The 20,356-nt window shown below is 49.1% G+C and overlaps 1 protein-coding gene across 1 annotated transcript; it reads right to left on the reverse strand.

Moving 5' to 3' along the window:
- Positions 1-654: 654 nt before the first annotated feature.
- On the reverse strand, positions 655-19,964 carry B3GNT9 (UDP-GlcNAc:betaGal beta-1,3-N-acetylglucosaminyltransferase 9). Its single transcript, XM_067471012.1, has 2 exons — positions 19,584-19,964; positions 655-2,701 (listed from the first exon to the last, which is right to left on the reverse strand). The coding sequence occupies exon 2, from the start codon at positions 2,632-2,634 to the stop codon at positions 1,396-1,398; it is 1,239 nt and encodes a 412-aa protein (XP_067327113.1). The 5' UTR covers positions 2,635-2,701; positions 19,584-19,964; the 3' UTR covers positions 655-1,395.
- Positions 19,965-20,356: the final 392 nt, after the last annotated feature.

Genomic DNA, 20,356 nt, shown 5'->3' on the forward strand with positions numbered 1-20,356 from the left:
GAGAACAGATAGTTAGAGACAGAAATGTTTCCCAGTTTCTACGAAGGTCACATCGTTTACAGGAGAGACAGGCCCAGACGTCAAAGTCAAGGGGCGTTTCAAAGAATAGCTTCTTTGGTTTAAGAGGCCTCCTGCCGGGTGCCTCTTTAGATCAAGCAACGTTTGGGACTGTGGCTGTGCCTTGGCAGAATTCCTGTGTTCCATGGCCGGTAATCCCAGAGGCTTAGTTATCAAGGTCATGGTTAGTAAAAGGCTAACAGGTTCCTGGTTCTTGTATTGTGGCTTTTGAAATTTTGCTCAAGTTTAGAGATTCTACTGACTGCTGTGTTTTTCTGTGGCTTTTTGACTTTGCATTTACCTTTCTTTTGTAACCAATTTTTCATCAATAAACAAGGATTGCTTTTCCTACAGTCCAGTGTGGTGGATTTAATCTCATGGTCTCATTTCTTGAACTGGGATGCAACAGGTATAAATACAGTTTATTATATTATTATTATTTGAAGAGGCACGAATGGAGGCCGAAAGAGAAAAACGTGCCAAGAGGAAGGCAACCGAGACCGCCTTCCGTCTGGAAACCAATGCCCTCACTGTGGGCAGAGGCGGCCCTAGGTAATTTTCAATGGTAAGCAAACAGTATTTTCGTGCCACCCCCCCCCCCCCAACCAATCATTGATATGGAGCAAGAATGAGAGGGGCTAGGCGAGGCTCAAGGGCCCGGCCCCTTCGGGAAGAGGATCGCCCAGCAGTGAGGCAAGGAAGTTGAGGCTCCCACTGGACTGCTAGGGCTGTTCTGAGCCGAGGAAGCCATAGGGAGGAGGGAGCAAGCTTGTTTTCTGCTTCCTTGGAGACTAGGATGCAATGGAACAATGGCTTCAAACTACAAGAGAGGAGATTCCATCTGAACATTAGGAAGAACTTCCTGACTGTGAGAGCCGTTCAGCAGTGGAACTCTCTGCCCCGGAGTGTGGTGGAGGCTCCTTCTTTGGAAGCTTTTAAGCAGAGGCTGGATGGCCATCTGTCAGGGGTGATTTGAATGCAATATTCCTGCTTCTTGGCAGGGGGTTGGACTGGATGGCCCATGAGGTCTCTTCCAACTCTTTGATTCTATGATTCTATGATTCTATGATTCCTCAAGTGGCAGTCGAGGGGCATTTGCAGAGGCACCTCTGCGCCCCTGGCAAAAAAAAAAGTGTACCGCGACCGCTTACTTTGCATAATGGACGAGCCGCCCCTGACTGCGGGAGAAGATGCATATTAAGAATAGGGCTCCACAATTACCTACAGACCCACCAGAACACTGATCTTGGAAGACTATCCTACTCGGACAATGAGCCTAAGGCAAGGATTCGGTGTCTGTTGTGTTGTGTGTGGAACGTAACTGTTTGTATGTCAATCTCATGCAGGATAACCAAGGGTAGTCTCTTTAGTTTTCATTTTCCATCGGAAAGCCTTCTTGACTTGCTTCCTTTGTGTGCAAGAGAGCCGCGAATTGTGGAGTAGATTCCACATCAGCCAGATTTCTGCCACCTTCAGGCTATGGACCACCATGAGGTCTTTGTAAAAGCAAGGATCAAAAGTCTGCAGGTTAGGCGCAGCGGAGGGCTTGGTAATCCCAAAGGTCTTGAACCCTTCATGCATGACAGGCTTCAGGTTGATTCTTTGCAGGCACATGCCCAAGAAGACGTCGTCAATGGGGAAGAGTTCCACCTGGCTGCAGGCCTGGGAGAGCTTCCTCATGGTACTGCTGGAGAGCAAGAACCCTCCACCTCCAGCGTAGACCGGATACATGCCCAACCCGTACATTGTCTCTGGGATGAAGTATTTGCTTTTGTGCGTCCGGATCGGTTGTGCGTTGTAGATGATGTCCCCCACGAAGAGGTCCTCGGCGGGATCGCGGCTCTCGAGGAAGTTCACAATGTTCTCTACGTTGACAAAGACGTCGGCGTCACCCTTGAAGATGAACTTGGTGTTGGAACAGAACTCGTCCGCCCAGTTGAGGAAATGGATCTCTTTCAGAGTCAAGTTGAAGAAGGTGTCAAGGAAGTCCCACAAGAGGATGTCCCGATACATCTGGCTCTCCTGTTGGACGAGAGTCTCCCAAGTCGGCAAAGTCGTCTTATTCCTCGGGACAGCCAGGAGGAAAACCCTTTGAACCTGAGCTCCGTTCACCAACCCTTCCCTTCCCCAGGTTTTCCGGACAATCTCCCGGCGATCAAAGTCCTCCACCAGGGATTTGACAGCAATGAGCAAGAAAGGACCACCTGGGCTCCTTTTGCACTTCTTGGGTTGGTTAATGAGAATATCAAACTTCCTGTTGTCTTTGTCCCGAAGGTATTGCCTGAAATCAAAGGCGGAAGGTGTTGAAGGTGGAGGGCTGGTGCCCACATGGTTTTGACTTGCCACCTTGAGATGCTTCATGGCCGAAATCATTCTGGGCCCGGATGCTGTCGGCCTGGCATCCAGCTTCCTTTGGAGGGCATGGAAGGCCCTACGTGTTGATGGTGAAGGCCTCTTTGGGACCTTCACTTGTTCTTCTCGAAGGGAAGTGTGTCCCAGCTGGGAATAGAGGATGGTGAAGAGCGCTACCACCAGGAAGAGTGTACAGATGGCATCACCCTTCAGTTGAACTCTCATTGTTTTCACAAATTTCCAAGGGACGTTCGATGTTGTATTAGGAGAATGGTCTGCTGGCCCTTTCCATCTGCAAATAAAGAAGAGAGAGGTCAGAACGGTTTATGGCACCACTTGTATTTATTTATTTATTTATTTATTTATTTATTTATTATTTAAACTTATATGCCACCACTCCCCTGGGGCTCGGAGCGGCTTACAAGAATGGCTAAAATCTAACAAAAAAATTTAAGCAATTTAAAACAACACTATCAAACATTAAAAGCCTGTCGAAACAGGTATGTCTTACGTGCCCTGCGGAAAGCTGGTAAGTCCCGCAAGGCACAGACTTCAGGTGGCAGAGTATCCCAGAGTGAGGGTGCCACTGCTGTGAAGGCTCTGCGTCTGGTTGCTGTTAGACGCAAGGTCTTGACACTGGGGACTTCCAATAGATCTTGGTCCTCGGAACGGAGGAATCTCTGGGGTTGGTAGGGAGTGAGGCGGTCCCTCAGATACATTGGCCCCAGACCATGCAAGGCCTTAAAGGTGAGTACCATCACTTTGAAAGTGATCCAGTGCTCAATTGGTAACCAATGCAGCTGTAGTAAGATTGGGGTTATGTGGCATCTCATCGGAATTCCCGCAAGAAGCTGAGCAGCTGCGTTTTGTACCAACTTGAGCTTTCGGATCACCGACAGAGGAAGGCCAATGTAGAGGGCGTTACAGTAGTCCAGTCTTGAGATGACCATGGCCTGGATCACCATAGCTAGGTCGTCCCTGGACAGGGAGGGGGCCAGCTGTCTAGCCTGCCGCAGGGGAAAGAAGGCGGTTCTGCTCACGGCGGAGACCTGGGCTTCCATCGTCAGCAGAGGGTCCAAAAGGACTCCCAGACTCTTGACCAAAGATGACGGGCGTAGTGCCTCGCCATCCAGGGTAGGCAGCTGGATGTCCCTACTGCCCGGTCGACCCAGCCATAGGATCTCCATCTTTGCTGGATTCACCCTCAACCTGCTGGTACGCAACCATCCAGTCACGGCCTCGAGGCACTGATGGAAACAATCGGGTACAGAGTCTGGTCGGCCTTCCATCTTCAGCACCAGCTGAGTGTCATCAGCGTACTGGTAACACTCCAGCCCAAAACCTCGAACCAGCTGAGCAAGTGGTCGCATATAGATGTTAAAGAACAGAGGGGAGAGAATGGCCCCCTGAGGAACCCCACAAGAGAGAGAGAGGGGACCTCTCAAAGACCAGGCCTCCCTCTCCACTCGCTGTCCACGGTTGTGAAGAAAGAAGGACAGCCAATTTACTCCAGCAACAGCAAGACGGTGGGTCAAGAGATTGTGGTCGACTGTGGGTCAAGAGATTGTGGTCGACTGTGTCAAATGCTGCTGTGAGATCCAATAACACAAGCAGCGCTGACCCGCCCTGGTCAAGCTGGCATCGAAGGTGATCCGTGATGGAGACCAGCACAGCCTCTGTCCCGTGCCCCGCACGGAAGACGGACTGGAAGGGATCTAGTCCGGCTGTGTCGTCTAGGAATTGCTGCAACTGCTCTGCTGCTGCCCTCTCAATCACCTTGCCCAGGAACGAGAGGTTCGAAACTGGGCGGTAACTGGAGGGAACCGAAGGATCTAAGTCTGGTTTCTTGAGCAGGGGAGAGACCACCGCCTCTTTTAAACCCTCTGGAAAAACTCCTTGCTCAAGGGAGCTGTTTACGATCTTCAACAGAGGGTCGCGTAATCCCTCCAAGCAGGATTTCACCTGTAGTAAATCAGAGCAACTTTTCTTAGACTTGTCAGTAGCTTATGACACTGTAAATCATTGCCTTCTCCTGAGAAATTTTTTTATAGTATCACATAGGACTACCACCTCACCCACTTCACAGGAAATCTGCTATAAAAGAAGGAGCTTGTTGGAGTTCAGCCTGTGATTGTGTTTCAGGATCAGGGTTCTTTGGATGTGGGAAGTGATGCCAATGAATTTCAAGATGGCAATGGTTTGATCAATGATACTGATGCAGAGAAGGACCAGGAGACCCCTATGCAAAGTGTAGTTTCCCATGAGAATGTCCCCGAAGGTCTTCCTGTGAGACGTGGACTGTCTACAGACGTCACATGCAACTCCTGGAACGATTCCATCAGCGCTGCCTCCGGAAAATCCTGCAAATCTCTTGGGAAGACAGGCGGACAAACGTCAGCGTGCTGGAAGAAGCAAAGAGCACCAGCATTGAAGCGATGGTCCTCCGCCATCAACTCCGCTGGACCAGCCACGTTGTCCGGATGCCCGACCACCGTCTCCCAAAGCAGTTGCTCTACTCCGAACTTAAGAACGGAAAACAGAATGTTGGTGGGCAGGAAAAGAGATTGAAAGACGGGGCTCAAAGCCAACCTTAAAAACTCTGGCATCGACACTGAGAACTGGGAAGCCCTGTCCCTTGAGCGCTCCAGCTGGAGGTCAGCTGTGACCAGCAGTGCTGCAGAATTTGAAGAGGCACGAATGGAGGGTGAAAGGGAGAAGCGTACCAAGAGGAAGGCGCGTCAAGCCAACTCCGACCGAGACCGCCTTCCACTTGGAAACCAATGCCCTCACTGTGGAAGAAGATGCAGAGCAAGAATAGGGCTCCACAGCCACATACGGATCCACAAGAACACTGGAAGACAATCATCCTCGGAAAACGAGGGATCGCCTAAGTAAAGTAAGTAAGTAAGTAAGTCCCTGAAGGGTATGGGGATGATAGTATACTCCCTGAATTGCTACCAGAGAGTTCCCAGGATTTGGGGCTTGAAAACAACTGGGCGCCTGGCCCAGCTGCGAGACTTAATGAGCAAATCGATAGGCGAGAGGACATTAGTCAAAACAGACAGGCCGAACAGTGCCTTCGGTGATCTGCCAGGCTCCGATAGAAAAAGATAAGGGGATCCAGCTACTGGTCAAAGGACATTTAATCAACTACCAAACTTGCAAACTGTGTGTTTGTCTGTCTGTCTGTCTGTTTGTTTGTTTGTTTGTTTTCTTAAAAATATAATACGACTGACCACAATGCAGTCTGAGCCCTGCCACATGCACAACGGACCTCCTTACAGCAACACCAGAGGCACCCCAAGTGGTGACCTTCTGGTCAAATGACATTTAGTATAATGCCAAGTTCTTAAACTTTGTGTATTTTTAAAATACTTTGCAACTGTACCCTCAGTTTGCTTCTGATTTTTATCTATCTATACATATAATAAAAGTCAAAGTTTGTATGCGGAGGACAAAAGTGTGCCAGCTTTCTGATTGGCTGCCGTTGTGGTGCTATTTGCATATGGTCTCTGATTGGCCAGCTTCAATAGGAGCCCCTAGTGGAGAAAAGAGTTCATGACAGAAACGGGGACATGAGAAGGAAATTTGCATATGGTCTCTGATTGGCCAGCCTCAATTCCGAGATGACAAAGAGAGGAAAGGAAAAGGCCAGAGGGTCAGAAAATTACCAATACAGACCAAACTTGGCACACAAAGCCCCCATGACCCACTCGACATCCTACTGCAGTTTGGAGGAGGATGAACCATGGATGATGGGACTTGCAGTACCATCACTCACTTTCTGAGACCGCTATTGGCCTCATCCAATGACTGATCAGGACCAAACTTTGCACATAGACCTTTCATGACCCACTTTACGCCCTGGTGTGTTTTGGCCAGGGATGGACCATGGATTATGGGACTTGCAGTACTTTTGTTCAATTACTGAGACCACTGCAACCCCCATCCAAATACCAATAACGACCAAACTTGGCACACTGAGTCACCATGACACACTCTACATCCCGGTGCAGTTTGGAGGAGGATGCACCATGGACGATGGGACTTGCAATACCTGCACTCCCTTCCTAAGGCCATTACAACTGCCAACAATGATGGATCAAGACCACAATTCACACTGAGAGCCCGCATGATCCACTCTACATCCTGGTGCGGTTTGGAAGAATTTGGCAATGGATGATGGAACTTGCAGTCACTTCACTCACTTCCTGAGACCACTGCGACCCTCGCCAATGACTGATCAAGACCAAACTTGGCACACAGAGTCCCCATGACCCACTCTACATCCTGGTGCACTTTCGAGGAGGACAGACCATGGATTATGAGACTTCAAGTACCTCCACTCCCTTCCCAGGACTGCTGCAACCCTCATCTAATGTCCGATCAAGACCAAACTTGACACACAGAGCCCCCATGACCCACTCTACATCCCGATGCTGTTTGGAGGAGGACAGATGATGGATGATGGGACTTCCAGTACCTTCACTCACTTCCTGAAACCACAGCGACACTTATCCAAATACCAAGAAAGACCAAACTTGGCACAGAGAGCCCCCTTGACCAACTCAACATTCTAGTGAGGTTTGGGGGAGAACAGCCTATGGATGATGGGACTTGCAGTACCTAAACTCACTTTCTGAGACCTTTGACCCTCATCCAATGATTGAGCAAGAATAAAACTTGGCACACAGAGCCCCCACGACCTACTCTCCATTCTTGTGCAATTTGGAGGAGGATGGACCACAGATGATGGGATTCGCAGTACCTTCACTAACTTCCTGAGACCACTGCGAGCCATATAAATAACTGATAAAGACCAACCTTGATTCACAATTCCTTTCTCAAATAACCCGGGCAGCGCCGGGTCCCCAAGTTAGTGATAAATAAATAAGAGCAAATTTTGAAGACCCGGAGCCATTTTTGCCTTCCCAGATCTTAGTGAGCTCCACATAACCCTTATATCTTGAACTCTGAAGATGACGGAGAGTCTCCGATGAAGCGCTGCTTTTGTTCTGGGCGGATTTGGTTTTCTTTCTGACACGAGAGGGTAAGAATACGGTAATGACAACCTTGGCAGCAAATTCTGGCCCAGTTTCGCTTCGTAGGCTTGGGCCTTGGCTCAACTCTGCGTCGAGATGGGAACCCACATTTTCCATGATTGAGAGATTTCGCCTGCCAACCGCTCCGCAAAAGCCAGCGAAATCCTGGAGCCTCCAATGTTTGGGCCAGAGCCCAGAATCCCTCTCTGTGGGAGGGAAGGCCCTTGAATATTGTGCAAGAGATTTTTTAAAAGTTCAGAAATATTCTAACTGGAAAAGAAATCACATTTTGATTTTATTATGTCGTTTTATATTGTTTTATATATTTTGTTATGATGTTATTTTCCTGTTATTTTGTGTCTAATTATGTTGTATTATTTGGGGCTTCGCCTCATGTTAACCGCCCCGAGTCCCCTTTGGGGGGGATGGAGACGGTTTATAAATAAAGATTACTTACTTACTTACTTACTGCTTACTTACTTAGGCAATCCCTCGTTGTCCGAGTAGGATAATACTCCAAGGTGGATCCGTAGGTGACTATGAAGCCCTATTCTTGATCTGCATCGTCTCCCGCACGTCAGCCAGCACGTCAACGACTTAAATCCAGACATAGTTTTCTAAGATCTACAGAGACACTCGCTGGAACGCCTCAGCAAGCGAGAGTCCAAAAATGGCAGGCTCAAACCCAGAACCTCAACCAATGGCTGATACCAAATGAGAGACTCCCCCCTGGGCACACAGAAGACTGGGCAACTTGGAAGGCTCTGAACAGACTGTGCTGACACCACGAAATGCAGAGCCAACCTCAAGAAATGGGGCTACAAAGTGGAATCCTCGACATGCGAGTGTGGAGAGGAGCAAACCACTGACCACCTACTGCAATGCAACCTGAGCCCTGCCACATGCACAATGGAGGAAGCTTCTTGCAGCAACACCAGAGGCACTCCAAGTGGCCAGATACTGGTCAAAGGACATTTAATCAACTACCAAACTCACACATTTTGTATTTTCTCTGTTTGTTTGCTTTGTTCTGTTAGAAATGTAATATAATTGACTGGCTGCCCTGACACGAGAAATAAAACCGTCTCCCGCAGTGAAGGCATTGGTTTCCAGGTGGAAGGCGGTCCCGGTCGGGGTTGGCTTGACATGCCTTCCTCTTGGCACGTTTCTCTCTTTCGCCCTCCATTCATTCCTTTTCAAATTCTGCAGCACTGCTGGTCACAGCTGACCTCCAACTGCAGCATTCACAGGCCAGGGCTTCCCAGTTCTCAGTGTCTATGCCAAAGTTTTTAAGGTTGGCTTTGAGCCCATCTTTAAATCTCTTTTCCTTCCCACCAATATTCTGTTTTCCATTTTTGAGTTCGGAGTAGAGCAACTGCTTTGGGAGACAGTGGTCAGGCATCCAGACAACGTGGCCAGTCCAGCAGAGTTGATGGCGGAGGACCATCGCTTCAATGCTGGTGGTCTTTGCTTCTTCCAGCATGCTGACGTTTGTCCGCTTGTCTTCCCAAACGATTTGCAGGATTTTCCGGAGGCAGCGCTGATGGAATCGTTCCAGGAGTTGCATGTGACGTCTGTAGACAGTCCACGTCTCGCAGGCGTATAGCAGTGTTGGGAGGACAATAGCTTTATAGACAAGCACCGTGGTCTCCCTACGGATGTCCCGGTCCTCAAACAGACCATGCAAGGCCTTAAAGGTGAGTACCATCACTTTGAAAGTGATCCGGTGCTCAATTGGTAACCAATGCAGCTGCAGTCAGATTAGTGTTATTCTCATCAGAATTCCCACAAGAAGCCGAGCAGCTGCATTTTGCACCAACGTGAGCTTCCGGATCCCTGACAGAGGAAGGCCAATGTAGAGGGCGTTACAGTAGTCCAGTCTTGAGATGACCGTGGCCTGGATCACTGTAGCTAGGTCGTCCCTGGACAGGGAGGGGGCCAGCCGTCTAGCCTGCCGCAGGTGAAAGAAGGCGGTTCTACTCACGGCGGAGACCTGGGCCTCCATTGTCAGCAGAGGGTCCAAAAGGACTCCCAGACTCTTTACCAATGATGACGGGCATAGCGCCTTGCCATCCAGGGCAGGCAGCTGGATATCCCCATGGTCTGATTGACCCAGCCATAGGATCCCTCAACCTGCTGGCGCGCAGCCATCCAGTAATGGCCTTGAGGCACTGATGGAAATAGTCGGGGACAGAGTCCGGTCGGCCTTCCATCTTCAGCACAAGTTGAGTGTCATTAGCGTACTGGTAACACTCAAGCCCAAAACCTCAAACCAGCTGAGCAAGTGGTCGCATATAAATGTTGAACAACGGAGGGGAGAAAATGGCCCCCTGAGGAACCCCACAAGAGAGAGGGGACCTCTCAGAGACCAGGCCTCCCCTCTCCATTCGCTGTCCACAGTTGTGAAGAAAGGAGGACCGCCAGTTTAAAGCTGTCCCCCTGACTCCAACAGCAGCAAGGCGGTGGGTCAAAAGATTGTGGTCAACTCTGTCAAATGCTGCTGTGAGATCCAATAACACAAGCAGCACCGACCCGCCCTGGTCAAGCTGGCATCGAAGGTGATCCGTGATGGAGACCAGCACAGTCTCTGTCCCCTGCCCTGCACGGAAGCTGAACTGGAAGGGATCTCGTCCGGCTGTGCAACTTGCAAGGACAGTTCCCCGCTCAGTGTTTGCTTACAGGCAACTGGACAATCTATTTATCTCATTCAGAGAGGATGAAATCTGGACATGTCACTATGAAATGCTACCTCTTGGCCGGACAGCAAATCCAAGGAAAGAGCAAGTTTTATGGCTATTCTGTGCTAAGAGTGAACTTGGACTCTTTGGTGGAGCTTGGCTCACACTCCGTTGCCCTTTTGCTCTTACAACACAGCAACATTTCCTTATTCTCACTGCTTTCTCCAACGCTTGTAAAACGACTTGCCAGCTCTGTTAGTACTGTAGCATCTGTGAGTTCACAGAAAAATCTCCCAAATCTTGCATAACGATTCTGTATGGCTCAAAATCATACAGTAGGTCCACCTGAGGACCTACACTAGACCAGATCCCACCAGCGTTGGGGTTGTGGAAACCCCTTGGACCCCTTGGACCTCATCCCATTCCAAAATGTACAGAATCTCATGGATTTTTATATGGCTGAGAGGGTGTGACTTGCCCGGGGCCACTCTGTGGATGGCTGAGTGGGGAACTGAACCTGGTCTCCAGAGTCATAATCCAACCCTCAAACCACTATGCCATGTTCGTCACTCATTAGAAAGTTATCACCCTGTATATAGGCGTAGAGCCAATGAAATGTAATAGTTTGAACGTTCAGTTAGGGCACTGCTCGGCCATGGAAATGCATTGGGTGACCTTGGACAAGGCTAGTTTCTCATCCTCTGAGGAAATCAATGGCACACGTTCTCAGAAGTAGGACTCCTGACTAGAAAATAGGCTTGCCATAAATCAGGCACAACTTGAAGGTACATGACAAGAATAAACATAGAGTTATGGATGTGGCTCCTTAGCACCCAAAAGAAGAGTTTGAATGAGTTACTGTGAGTTTTTCAGGCTGTATGGCCATGTTCCAGTAGCATTCTCTCCTGACCTTTTTGCCAGCATCTGTGGCTGGCATCTTCAGAGGTTCTTTTGGCAGTGAAGCAAGTGGACTGTGTGTGTATGTATGTGTGACATTAAGTCTAGTCATGTCCGACTCTGGGAGTTGGTGGTCATCTCCATTTCTAAGCCCAAAGAGCCGGCATTGTCCGTAGACTCCTCCAAGGCCATGTGGCCAGCATGACTGTATGGAGTGCCATTAGCTTTCCACAGAAGTGTTGTGTGTGTGTGTGTGTGTGTGTGTGTAATTCTGTCTCTGGAATGTCCAGACAGCAAACAAGTGCCCCTTAACACCTCCCAAACAGAGGGTGTCTCCAGGCAACAGAGGCCAGACTTCCTCTACACAGATACCCTCACTGATTGACTTCACAGCTTCACGGCTACTCAATGCTATTCAAGCTTGCTACCTGCAAGAGTCACACTTACTTTAAACAAACAAGGGTTCTTTCTCCCACCCTGGTCAAAGTGGTCCCTGGTCAAGTGGTCCCTGGTCAAAGTGGTCCCTGGTTGAAGTGGTCCCTGGTCAAAGAGGACCCTGGTCAAAGGGGTCCCTGGTTAAAGAGGTCCCTGGTCAAAGTGGTCCCTGGTCAAAAAAAGGTTGGGAGACCTAAAGGTTCTATAGTATAGAGCAGCTTAAAGCACTGGGTACATTTAGCTTGGAGAAGAAAAGTGGGAGAGGGGAAATGATAGCCATACACTCCATTTGCCTCTCTGCCAACAGAACCTCTGAAGGTGTCAGCCACAGATGCAGGAGAAACTACTATGAGCTACAGTGAAGAAGAAGAAGAGGAGGAGGAGGAGGAGGAGGAAGAGCAGGAGGAGGAGTGCACCCTCTGACACTCCCTCGTGACCCCTCCAGAGGTCCTGACCCCCAGGTTGAGAACCACTGAGCTAAAGTGAACATGAAGAAGAAGAGGAAGAGGAAGAGGAGGAGGAGGAGGAGGAGGAGGAAGAGCAGGAGGAAGGGTGACCCCTCTGACACTCCCTCATGACCCCTTCAGAGGTCGCGACCCCCAGGTTGAGAACCACTGAGCTACAGTGAAGAAGAAGAAGAAGAAGAAGAAGAAGAAGAAGAGGAGGAGGAGGAGGAGGAGGAGGAGGAGGTGGTGGTGGAGGTGGAAGAGGTGGAGGAGGTGGTGGAGGTGGTGGAGGAGGTGGGGGTGGTGGGGGAGGTGGAGGAGGTGGGGGTGGTGGGGGAGGTGGAGGAGGTGGAGGTGGTGGAGGAGGAGGAGGTGGAGGTGGAGGAGGAGGTGGAGGAGGATGTGGAGGTGGTGTAGGAGGTGGAGGAGTTGGAGGTGGAGGAGGTGGTGGAGGAGGAGGTGGCGGAGGAGGTGGAGATGGAAGAGGTGGAGGAGGTGGTGGAGGAGGTGGGGGTGGTGGGGGAGGTGGAGGAGGTGGAGGTGGTGGAAGAGGTGGAGGTGGAGGAGGAGGTGGAGGAGGTGGTGGAGGAGGTGGAGATGGAAGAGGTGGTGGAGGAGGTGGAGGAGGTGGTGGAGGAGGTGGAGGTGGAGGAGGTGGTGGAGGTGGTGGAGGAGGTGGAGGTGGAGGAGGAGGTGGAGGTGGTGGAGGAAGTGGGGGTGGTGGAGGAGGTGGAGGAGGTGGCGGAGGAGGTGGAGGTGGAGGAGGTGGTGGAGGAAGTGGGGGTGGTGGAGGAGGTGGAGGTGGTGGAGGAAGTGGGGGTGGTGGAGGAGGTGGAGGTGGAGGAGGTGGTGGAGGAAGTGGGGGTGGTGGAGGAGGTGGAGGAGGTGGCGGAGGAGGTGGAGGTGGAGGAGGTGGTGGAGGTGGTGGAGGAAGTGGTGGAGGAGGAGGAGGAGAAGGAGGAGGAGGAAGAAGAAGAAGAAGAAGAAGAAGAAGAAGAAGAAGAAGAAGAAGAAGAAGAAAGGGTCTGGAGTTATTTGCACAGTTGATTCCCTGCAACCTTCTGTACAGACCTGGATTCACTTGCGGTCTCAAGTCCGGGTGTCCTCCTCCTCCTCCTTTAGCCAAACGAGCAAACCTCTTCCGATGTCCAGCTTGGGCAGATGCCAGACTCTGTAAAATCCTCCAGCCAGGGCTGTGCCATCGCAAGATCTGTCTCCGTGGCAGGGTTCTCACAGGAAAACCCTTCTTGGTGATGCAGAGAGAAGGAAGGGAGGAAGGAAGGCAGTGGGAAACTTCAAGCTCTGCCTTTCCCCGAAAGCTGGGCCAGGAGTAAAAATAAGCCATTTTGGACCGACACCTGGCTTGTGCTGGAGCATGAATAGCCTGTTTCTTTTTCCACTTTTCCCATGGCCAGAACGGGGGACCGAGGGGGCTCCGTTCTCCCAAGAGTAGGCTGGCAGGGGACTGACCTCATGCATGAAATATTCAAGCACCAGGGCACAAAAGCCATCAATATGCCTGAAACAACCAATCAATAACGTCCGGGGTTGCTGTGAGTTTTTCGGCCTGTATGGCCATGTTCCAGCAGCATTCTCTCCTGACGTTTCGCCTTTATCTGTGGCTAATGGCATCTTCAGAGCTTCTGTTGGCAGTAAAGCAAATGGAATGTATATATGTGTTTGTGTGTGTGTAGAATGTCCAGAGTGGGAGAAAAAAAACCTCTTGTCCCTTATTGTCCCTAGAAAGTAGTAACGGGAAGCTTATAATTTCTGAACAACTGTATCACTTACTAATAGGCCATGACATTACAGTAGCCAAGCTGATTTATTATTATAGACCTCACAACCTCTGAGGATGCTTGCCACAGATGCAGGTGAAACGTCGGGAGAGAATGCTTCTAGAACATGGCCGTATAGCCCGAAAAACCTACAAGAACCCACCTCTTTAATAGTTGTGGAAAAGAGAGGATTTAATTAGGTGCAGCTTTCCATACAAAGTTCTGTTTAAGATCCCTCTTCCATGCAACTGCAACATTCATACCCACTTGTATGAAGTGGGAGGGATAGCCAATACTCCAGAGGACAGGAGCAGAATTCAAAACGATCTTGACAGATTAGAGAGATGGGCCAAAACTAACAAAATGAAGTTCAAAGGGGACAAATGCAAGATACTCCACTTTGGCAGAAAAAAATGAAATGCAAAGATACAGAATGGGGGACGATGCCTGGCTCGAGAGCAGTACGTGTGAAAAAGATCTTGGAGTCCTCGTGGACAACAAGTTAAACATGAGCCAACAATGTGATGTGGCGGCAAAAAAAGCCAATGGGATTTTGGCCTGCATCAATAGGAGCCTAGTGTCTAGATCTAAGGAAGTAATGCTACCCCTCTATTCTGCTTTGGTTAGACCACATCTGGAATATTGTGTCCAATTCTGGGCACCACAATTCAAGAGAGATATTGACAAGCTGGAATGTGTCCAGAGGAGGGCGACTAAAATGATCAAGGGTCTAGAGAACAAGCCCTATGAGGAGCGGCTTAGGGAACTGGGCATGTTTAGCCTGAAGAAGAGAAGGCTGAGAGGAGATATGATAGCCATGTATAAATATGTGAGAGGAAGCCACAGGGAGGAGGGAGCAAGCTTGTTTTCTGCTTCCTTGGAGACTAGGATGCAGAACAATGGCTTCAAACTACAAGAGAGGAGATTCCATCTGAACATGAGGAAGAACTTCCTGACTGTGAGAGCCGTTCAGCAGTGGAACTCTCTGCCCTGGAGTGTGGTGGAGGCTCCTTCTTTGGAAGCTTTTAAGCAGAGGCTGGATGGCCATCTGTCAGGGGTGATTTGAATGCAATATTCCTGCTTCTTGGCAGAATGGGGTTGGACTGGATGGCCCATGAGGTCTCTTCCAACTCTTTGATTCTATGATTCTATGATTCTATGATTGTGCAAAAGTGAAACAAGAATTCAAGCAGTGACTTATGCTACGTAGATCCTGACCGACCATATGGATCCTGACGTTGGATCCCAGCTGTAGTGATGGTTTCCCTCCCTTGCAGTGAGATAAATGTTGGCTGCAATATTTTGGACCTTGCACAGCTTTTGGCTGGGATTGCTCCGATTCCTTTTGGACTCCAGCTGGACTGCGATAAACTTGGCACCCTCTTCGTTAACTATAATGGCGCAAGTCTGATTCACACCATATTTATGCACTTTGAGTTGTTGCGCAGGATGGACTTCTCTTCTGAGCATGCAATAACCAATAGTCCTCTACAAACCTACTCAGTATGCAGTGCTGGCCCTGCCGTAACTATTGTCGAAGGCTTTCATGGCCAGAATTAATAGGTTTTCTGTGAGTCTTTTGGGCTGGCTGTATTTTGGGCTGTATTATTTATTTATTGTTTACTAGCTGTCCCCTGCCATGTGTTGCTATAGCCCAGTCTGGTGATCTGGAAAATAAAGTAATGAGAAAGTGTTGGTTTCTAATCTATGTAATTCCTTTCTGCTTGTGAGTAAACAGCATTTCTTGTTGTTTCTTTGTCCGTGTTGATGTCGAGATTGTCTGGTTTGCCTTCTCTGGAATATGCAACATATCATAGTCCTTCTTTAAGGGTCTCTTTCAAATCTGTGATACTATATCTGTGTGTGTGCGTGGGAATCATATCTATCTATCTATATTTATGGCTGGATGGCTCTTTGTCAGGAGGGCTCTGATTACGTTTTCTTGCCATGGAGAAGGGAGTTGGACTGGATGGCCTTAAGTATTTTCTGTTGGTCTTGGGGGTTCTTTGTGGGAAGTTTGCCCAATTTCTGTCATTTGTGGGTTTCAGAATGCTCTTTAATTGTAGTGAACTATAAATCCCAGTAACTACAAATCCCAAATGTCAAGGTCTATTTCCCTTAAACTCCATATTTAGGCATATGGAATTTTTGTGTCAAGTTTGGTCCAGATCCATCATTGTTTGAGTCCACAGTGCTCTCTGGATGTAGGTGAACTGCAACTCCCAAACTCAAGGTCAATGCCCATCAAACCCTTCCAGTGTGTTCTGTTGGTCATGGAAGTCCTGTATGCCGTGTTTGGTTCAATACCATCATTGGTGGAGTTCAGAATGCTCTTTGATTGTAGGTGAACTATAAATCCCAGCAACTACAAATCCCAAATGTCAAGGTCTATTTCCCTTAAACTCCAGCTGTGTTCATATTTGGGCAAATTACAAATAAGCCAAATCGCATTATCAGGTCCAACTCAGTCCGTATGTGTGGTCAATAACTTTGTTCAGCCATTACTCTGGGAATGCTTCCTTCCATAGCTAGGATTTCACCAGCCTCCTGAAGGACAGGCGCGAGGGGGCAGATCTGATCTCAATCGGGAGCGAGTTCCATAGCCGAGGGGCCACCACAGAAAAGGCCCTCGTTCCCACCAGACGCGATTGCAAAAGTGGCTGGACCGAGAGCAGGGCCCCACCAGAAGATCTTAAGAATGTTGTAGAAGCATTCTCTCCTGACATTTCGCCTGCATCTATGGCAGGCTTCTTTAGAGGATGCTTGCCACAGATGCAGGCAAAACATCAGGAGATCTGATCTCAATCGGGAGAGAGTTCCATAGCCGAGGGGCCACCACAGAAAAGGCCCTGTCTCTCGTTCCCACCAGACGCGATTGCGAAAGTGGCGGGACCGAGAGCAGGGCCCCACCAGATCTTAAGAATGTTGTAGAAGCATTCTCTCCTGACATTTCGCCTGCATCTATGGCAGGCTTCTTTAGAGGATGCTTGCCACAGATGCAGGCGAAACATCAGGAGATCTGATCTCAATCGGGAGAGAGTTCCATAGCCGAGGGGCCACCACAGAAAAGGCCCTGTCTCTCGTTCCCACCAGACGCGATTGCGAAAGTGGCGGGACCGAGAGCAGGGCCCCACCAGAAGATCTTAAGAATGTTGTAGAAGCATTCTCTCCTGACATTTCGCCTGCATCTATGGCAGGCTTCTTTAGAGGATGCTTGCCACAGATGCAGGCGAAACGTCAGGAGATCTGATCTCAATCGGTAGAGAGTTCCATAGCTGAGGGGCCACCACAGAAAAGGCCCTGTCTCTCGTTCCCACCAGACGCGATTGCAAAAGTGGCAGGACCGAGAGCAGGGCCCCACCAGAAGATCTTAAGAATGTTGTAGAAGCATTCTCTCCTGACGTTTCGCCTGCATCTATGGCAGGCTTCCTCAGAGAATGCTTGCCACAGGTGCAGGCGAAATGTCAGGAGATCTGATCTCAATTGGGAGAGAGTTCCATAGCCGAGGGGCCACCACAGAAAAGACCCTGTCTCTCGTTCCCGGCAGACGCGATTGCGAAAGTGGCGGGACTGAGAGCAGGGCCCCACCAGAAGATCTTAAGAATGTTGTAGAAGCATTCTCTCTTGACGTTTCGCCTGCATCTATGGCAGGCTTCCTCAGAGGATGCTTGCCACAGATGCAGGCAAAACGTCAGGAGAGAATGCTTCTACAGCCCGAAAAACTCACAACAACCCAGTGATTCCGGCCATGAAAGCCTTCGACAATCCATACATGTGCTGACTGTCACATAGTTTAGTAACACCCCAAATTTCCCTTTGTTTGCCCTGAAGATGGGGCATAGATAATGTCTTTTAAGTGTTTGACCATTCGAATCATAAATTCACAGAATTGTATGCTGCAAGTCGCTTCTGGTCGCATAGCATACAATTCTGTGAATTTATGATTCGAATGGTCAAGCACTTAAAAGGCTGGCACAACCTGGGGATCACAACTAGACACAGTGAAGACATCTGCCCTTGCACTATGCTACTCTGCTGCTGAGTATACATGCCCAGTGTGGATCACATCTCACCACACTAAAACAGTGGATGTGGCTCTTAATGAGACATGCCGCATTATCACGGGGTGTCTGAGCCCTACAAAGTGCTTCAAGATCCCTTTCCTATTTATGGTAATCTCAACCAGTTTCAGAATTATTCCAAGACGGAGATCATTATTCCTATGTTTTGTCAAGCCAAGATAGAATTACTTTCCAGGGGAATCCTTTGTTGAGAGGTATTAGCTGGCACTTGGGAAGGAATCCCACTGGAAACAATATCATACGAAAGCTGACTGGCACAACCTGGGGATCACAACCAGACACAGTGAAGACATCTGCCTTTGCGCTATGCTACTCTTGCTGCATTATCACGGGGTGTCTGAGCCCTACACCACTGGAGAAATTACACTGTATCGCACCACCTGACATCCGCCGGGAAGTAGCAGCCAATAGTGAAAGGACCAAGGCAGAGACATCTCCAGCTCATCCCCTGTTTGGGTATCAGCCGGTACGTCAACGACTTAAATCTAGAAATAGTTTTCTAAGATCTACAGAGACACTCGCTGGAACATCTCAGCAAGCGAGAGTCCAAAAGTGGCAGGCTCAATCAATGGCTGATACCAAATGAGAGACTCTCCACTGGGCACACAGAAAATTGGGTGACTTGGAAGGCGCTGAACAGACTGGGCTCTGGCACCACGAGATGCAGAGCCAACCTTCAGAAATGGGGCCACAAAGTGGAATCCACGACATGCGAGTGTGGACAAGAGCAAACCAGAGACCACCTGCTGCAATGCAACCTGAGCCCTGCCACATGCACAAGGGAGGACCTTCTTGAAGCAACACCAGAGGCACTGCAAGTGGCCAGATACCGGTCAAAGGACATTTAATCAACTACCAAACTTGCAAGTTTTGTATTTTGTCTGTCTGTTTGCTTTGTTCTGTTAGAAAGGTAATACAATTGACTGGTTGCCCTGACACGACAAATAAATAAATACAGAATTTTAGAAGAAAGGTGGAGAGTAGGAAGAGTGAGTCCATTGAGAAGTGGGCAAGATGAAAGAAGAGAAGATCTATTACAGTGTTTCTCAACCTTCCTAATGCTGTGACCCCTTAATAGAGTTCCTCATATTGTGGTGACCCCCAACCATAACATTATTTTTGTTGCTACTTCATAACTGTCATTTTGCTACTGTTATGAATCGTCATGTAAATATCTGATATGCAGGATGTATTTTCAAATCCCAAATACCCGATATGCCCGAATTTGAATACTGGTGGGGTTGGGGATGATTGATTTTGTCATTTGGGAATGTTGGAGTTGCTGGGATTTATAGTTCAATTGAATTGAATCAAACTTGGCACACAGAATTACCATGACCAAGAGAAAATACTGGGAGGGTCTGGTGGACATTGACCTTGAGCTTTTGGAGTTGTAGGTCACCTACACCCAGAGAATACTGTGGACTCAAACAATGGTGGATCTGGACCAAACTTGGCACAAAAACTCAATATGCCCAAATGTGAACACTGGTGGAGTTTGGGGAAAATAGACCTTGACATTTGGGAGTTGTAGTTGTTGGGATTTATAGTTCACCCACAATGAAATAGCATTCTGAACCCCACCAACGATAGAATTGGATCAAACTTCCCACAGAACCCCCATGACCAACACTGATGGGTCTTTGGCGACCCCTCTGACACCCCCTTGCGACCCCCACAGGGGTCCCGACCCCCAGGTTGAGAACCACTGATCTATTAGAAGAGGAATGCTGGAATGAAGATGACCTCCTTGCAAAAAGGGACCTGAAGAGCACACTCTCCTCCCAACCCTGAAATAAAGTCTCCATATACTTACATCCAATGCAATCACGTCAGCGGTGCATCCCTCCAATCAAGTTTGGGCGCAAGGCTGCCAAGTCGGCACATCTGGCCCGCGTTAGTTCTGGCAGGCCTCGGCCTCTCAACGTATAGCCCAGGAAATCCTAGCTCAGCAAAGCCACGCCGGCTCTCTTCCCTTCGCCGTCATAGGGTTGCATGCAAACATGGCACATCCCTCCCCTTTTCCAGTGTCATCTCTCCAAAGTTTTGCTCTCTTTTTCGTGTGTGTTGGAAGAAGGACCTTGCAACAGACTGCCTCCAAGTGCCTGTCACATGATCCAAGCAGATGTTTCAGTCCAAAGGAGGAGGGGGAGTTGTGGAGCCCTCCTGATACAGATGTTGGCCAGCTGCCCTCCAGGAAAAAAAACACAATAGGGAAGACAAGGAATGGGCTTGGCTGCACATGAGAGCGGCTGCGGTTGCCTGCACACAATGGCCCACTGAGCGCAATCCAGAAAGGGCCCCACACCGTCCTTTGGGGGGAAATGAAAAGCAAGCTGTAAAGTTATCTCCTTGTAAAAGAGGAAATGAGTCGCCTCTAACCCTTGGAAGAGGAGCACCAATATAAGATCATCGCCTTAGAATAGATTAGCAAGTCCATCAATCTATTCAGGGTGATGATGGGTCCTATTGGCCACACACACGCATGCGTAGGCATGACTGCTCTCTCGCACACACATATGGTGTCTGCAACATACCTTTTGAAGTGAGCTAGAATACACATGCTATTTCTTTAAATAATAATAATAA

This window comes from Anolis sagrei, chromosome 8 (genome assembly GCF_037176765.1).
Source record: "Anolis sagrei isolate rAnoSag1 chromosome 8, rAnoSag1.mat, whole genome shotgun sequence".
Taxonomy (NCBI): domain Eukaryota; kingdom Metazoa; phylum Chordata; class Lepidosauria; order Squamata; family Dactyloidae; genus Anolis; species Anolis sagrei.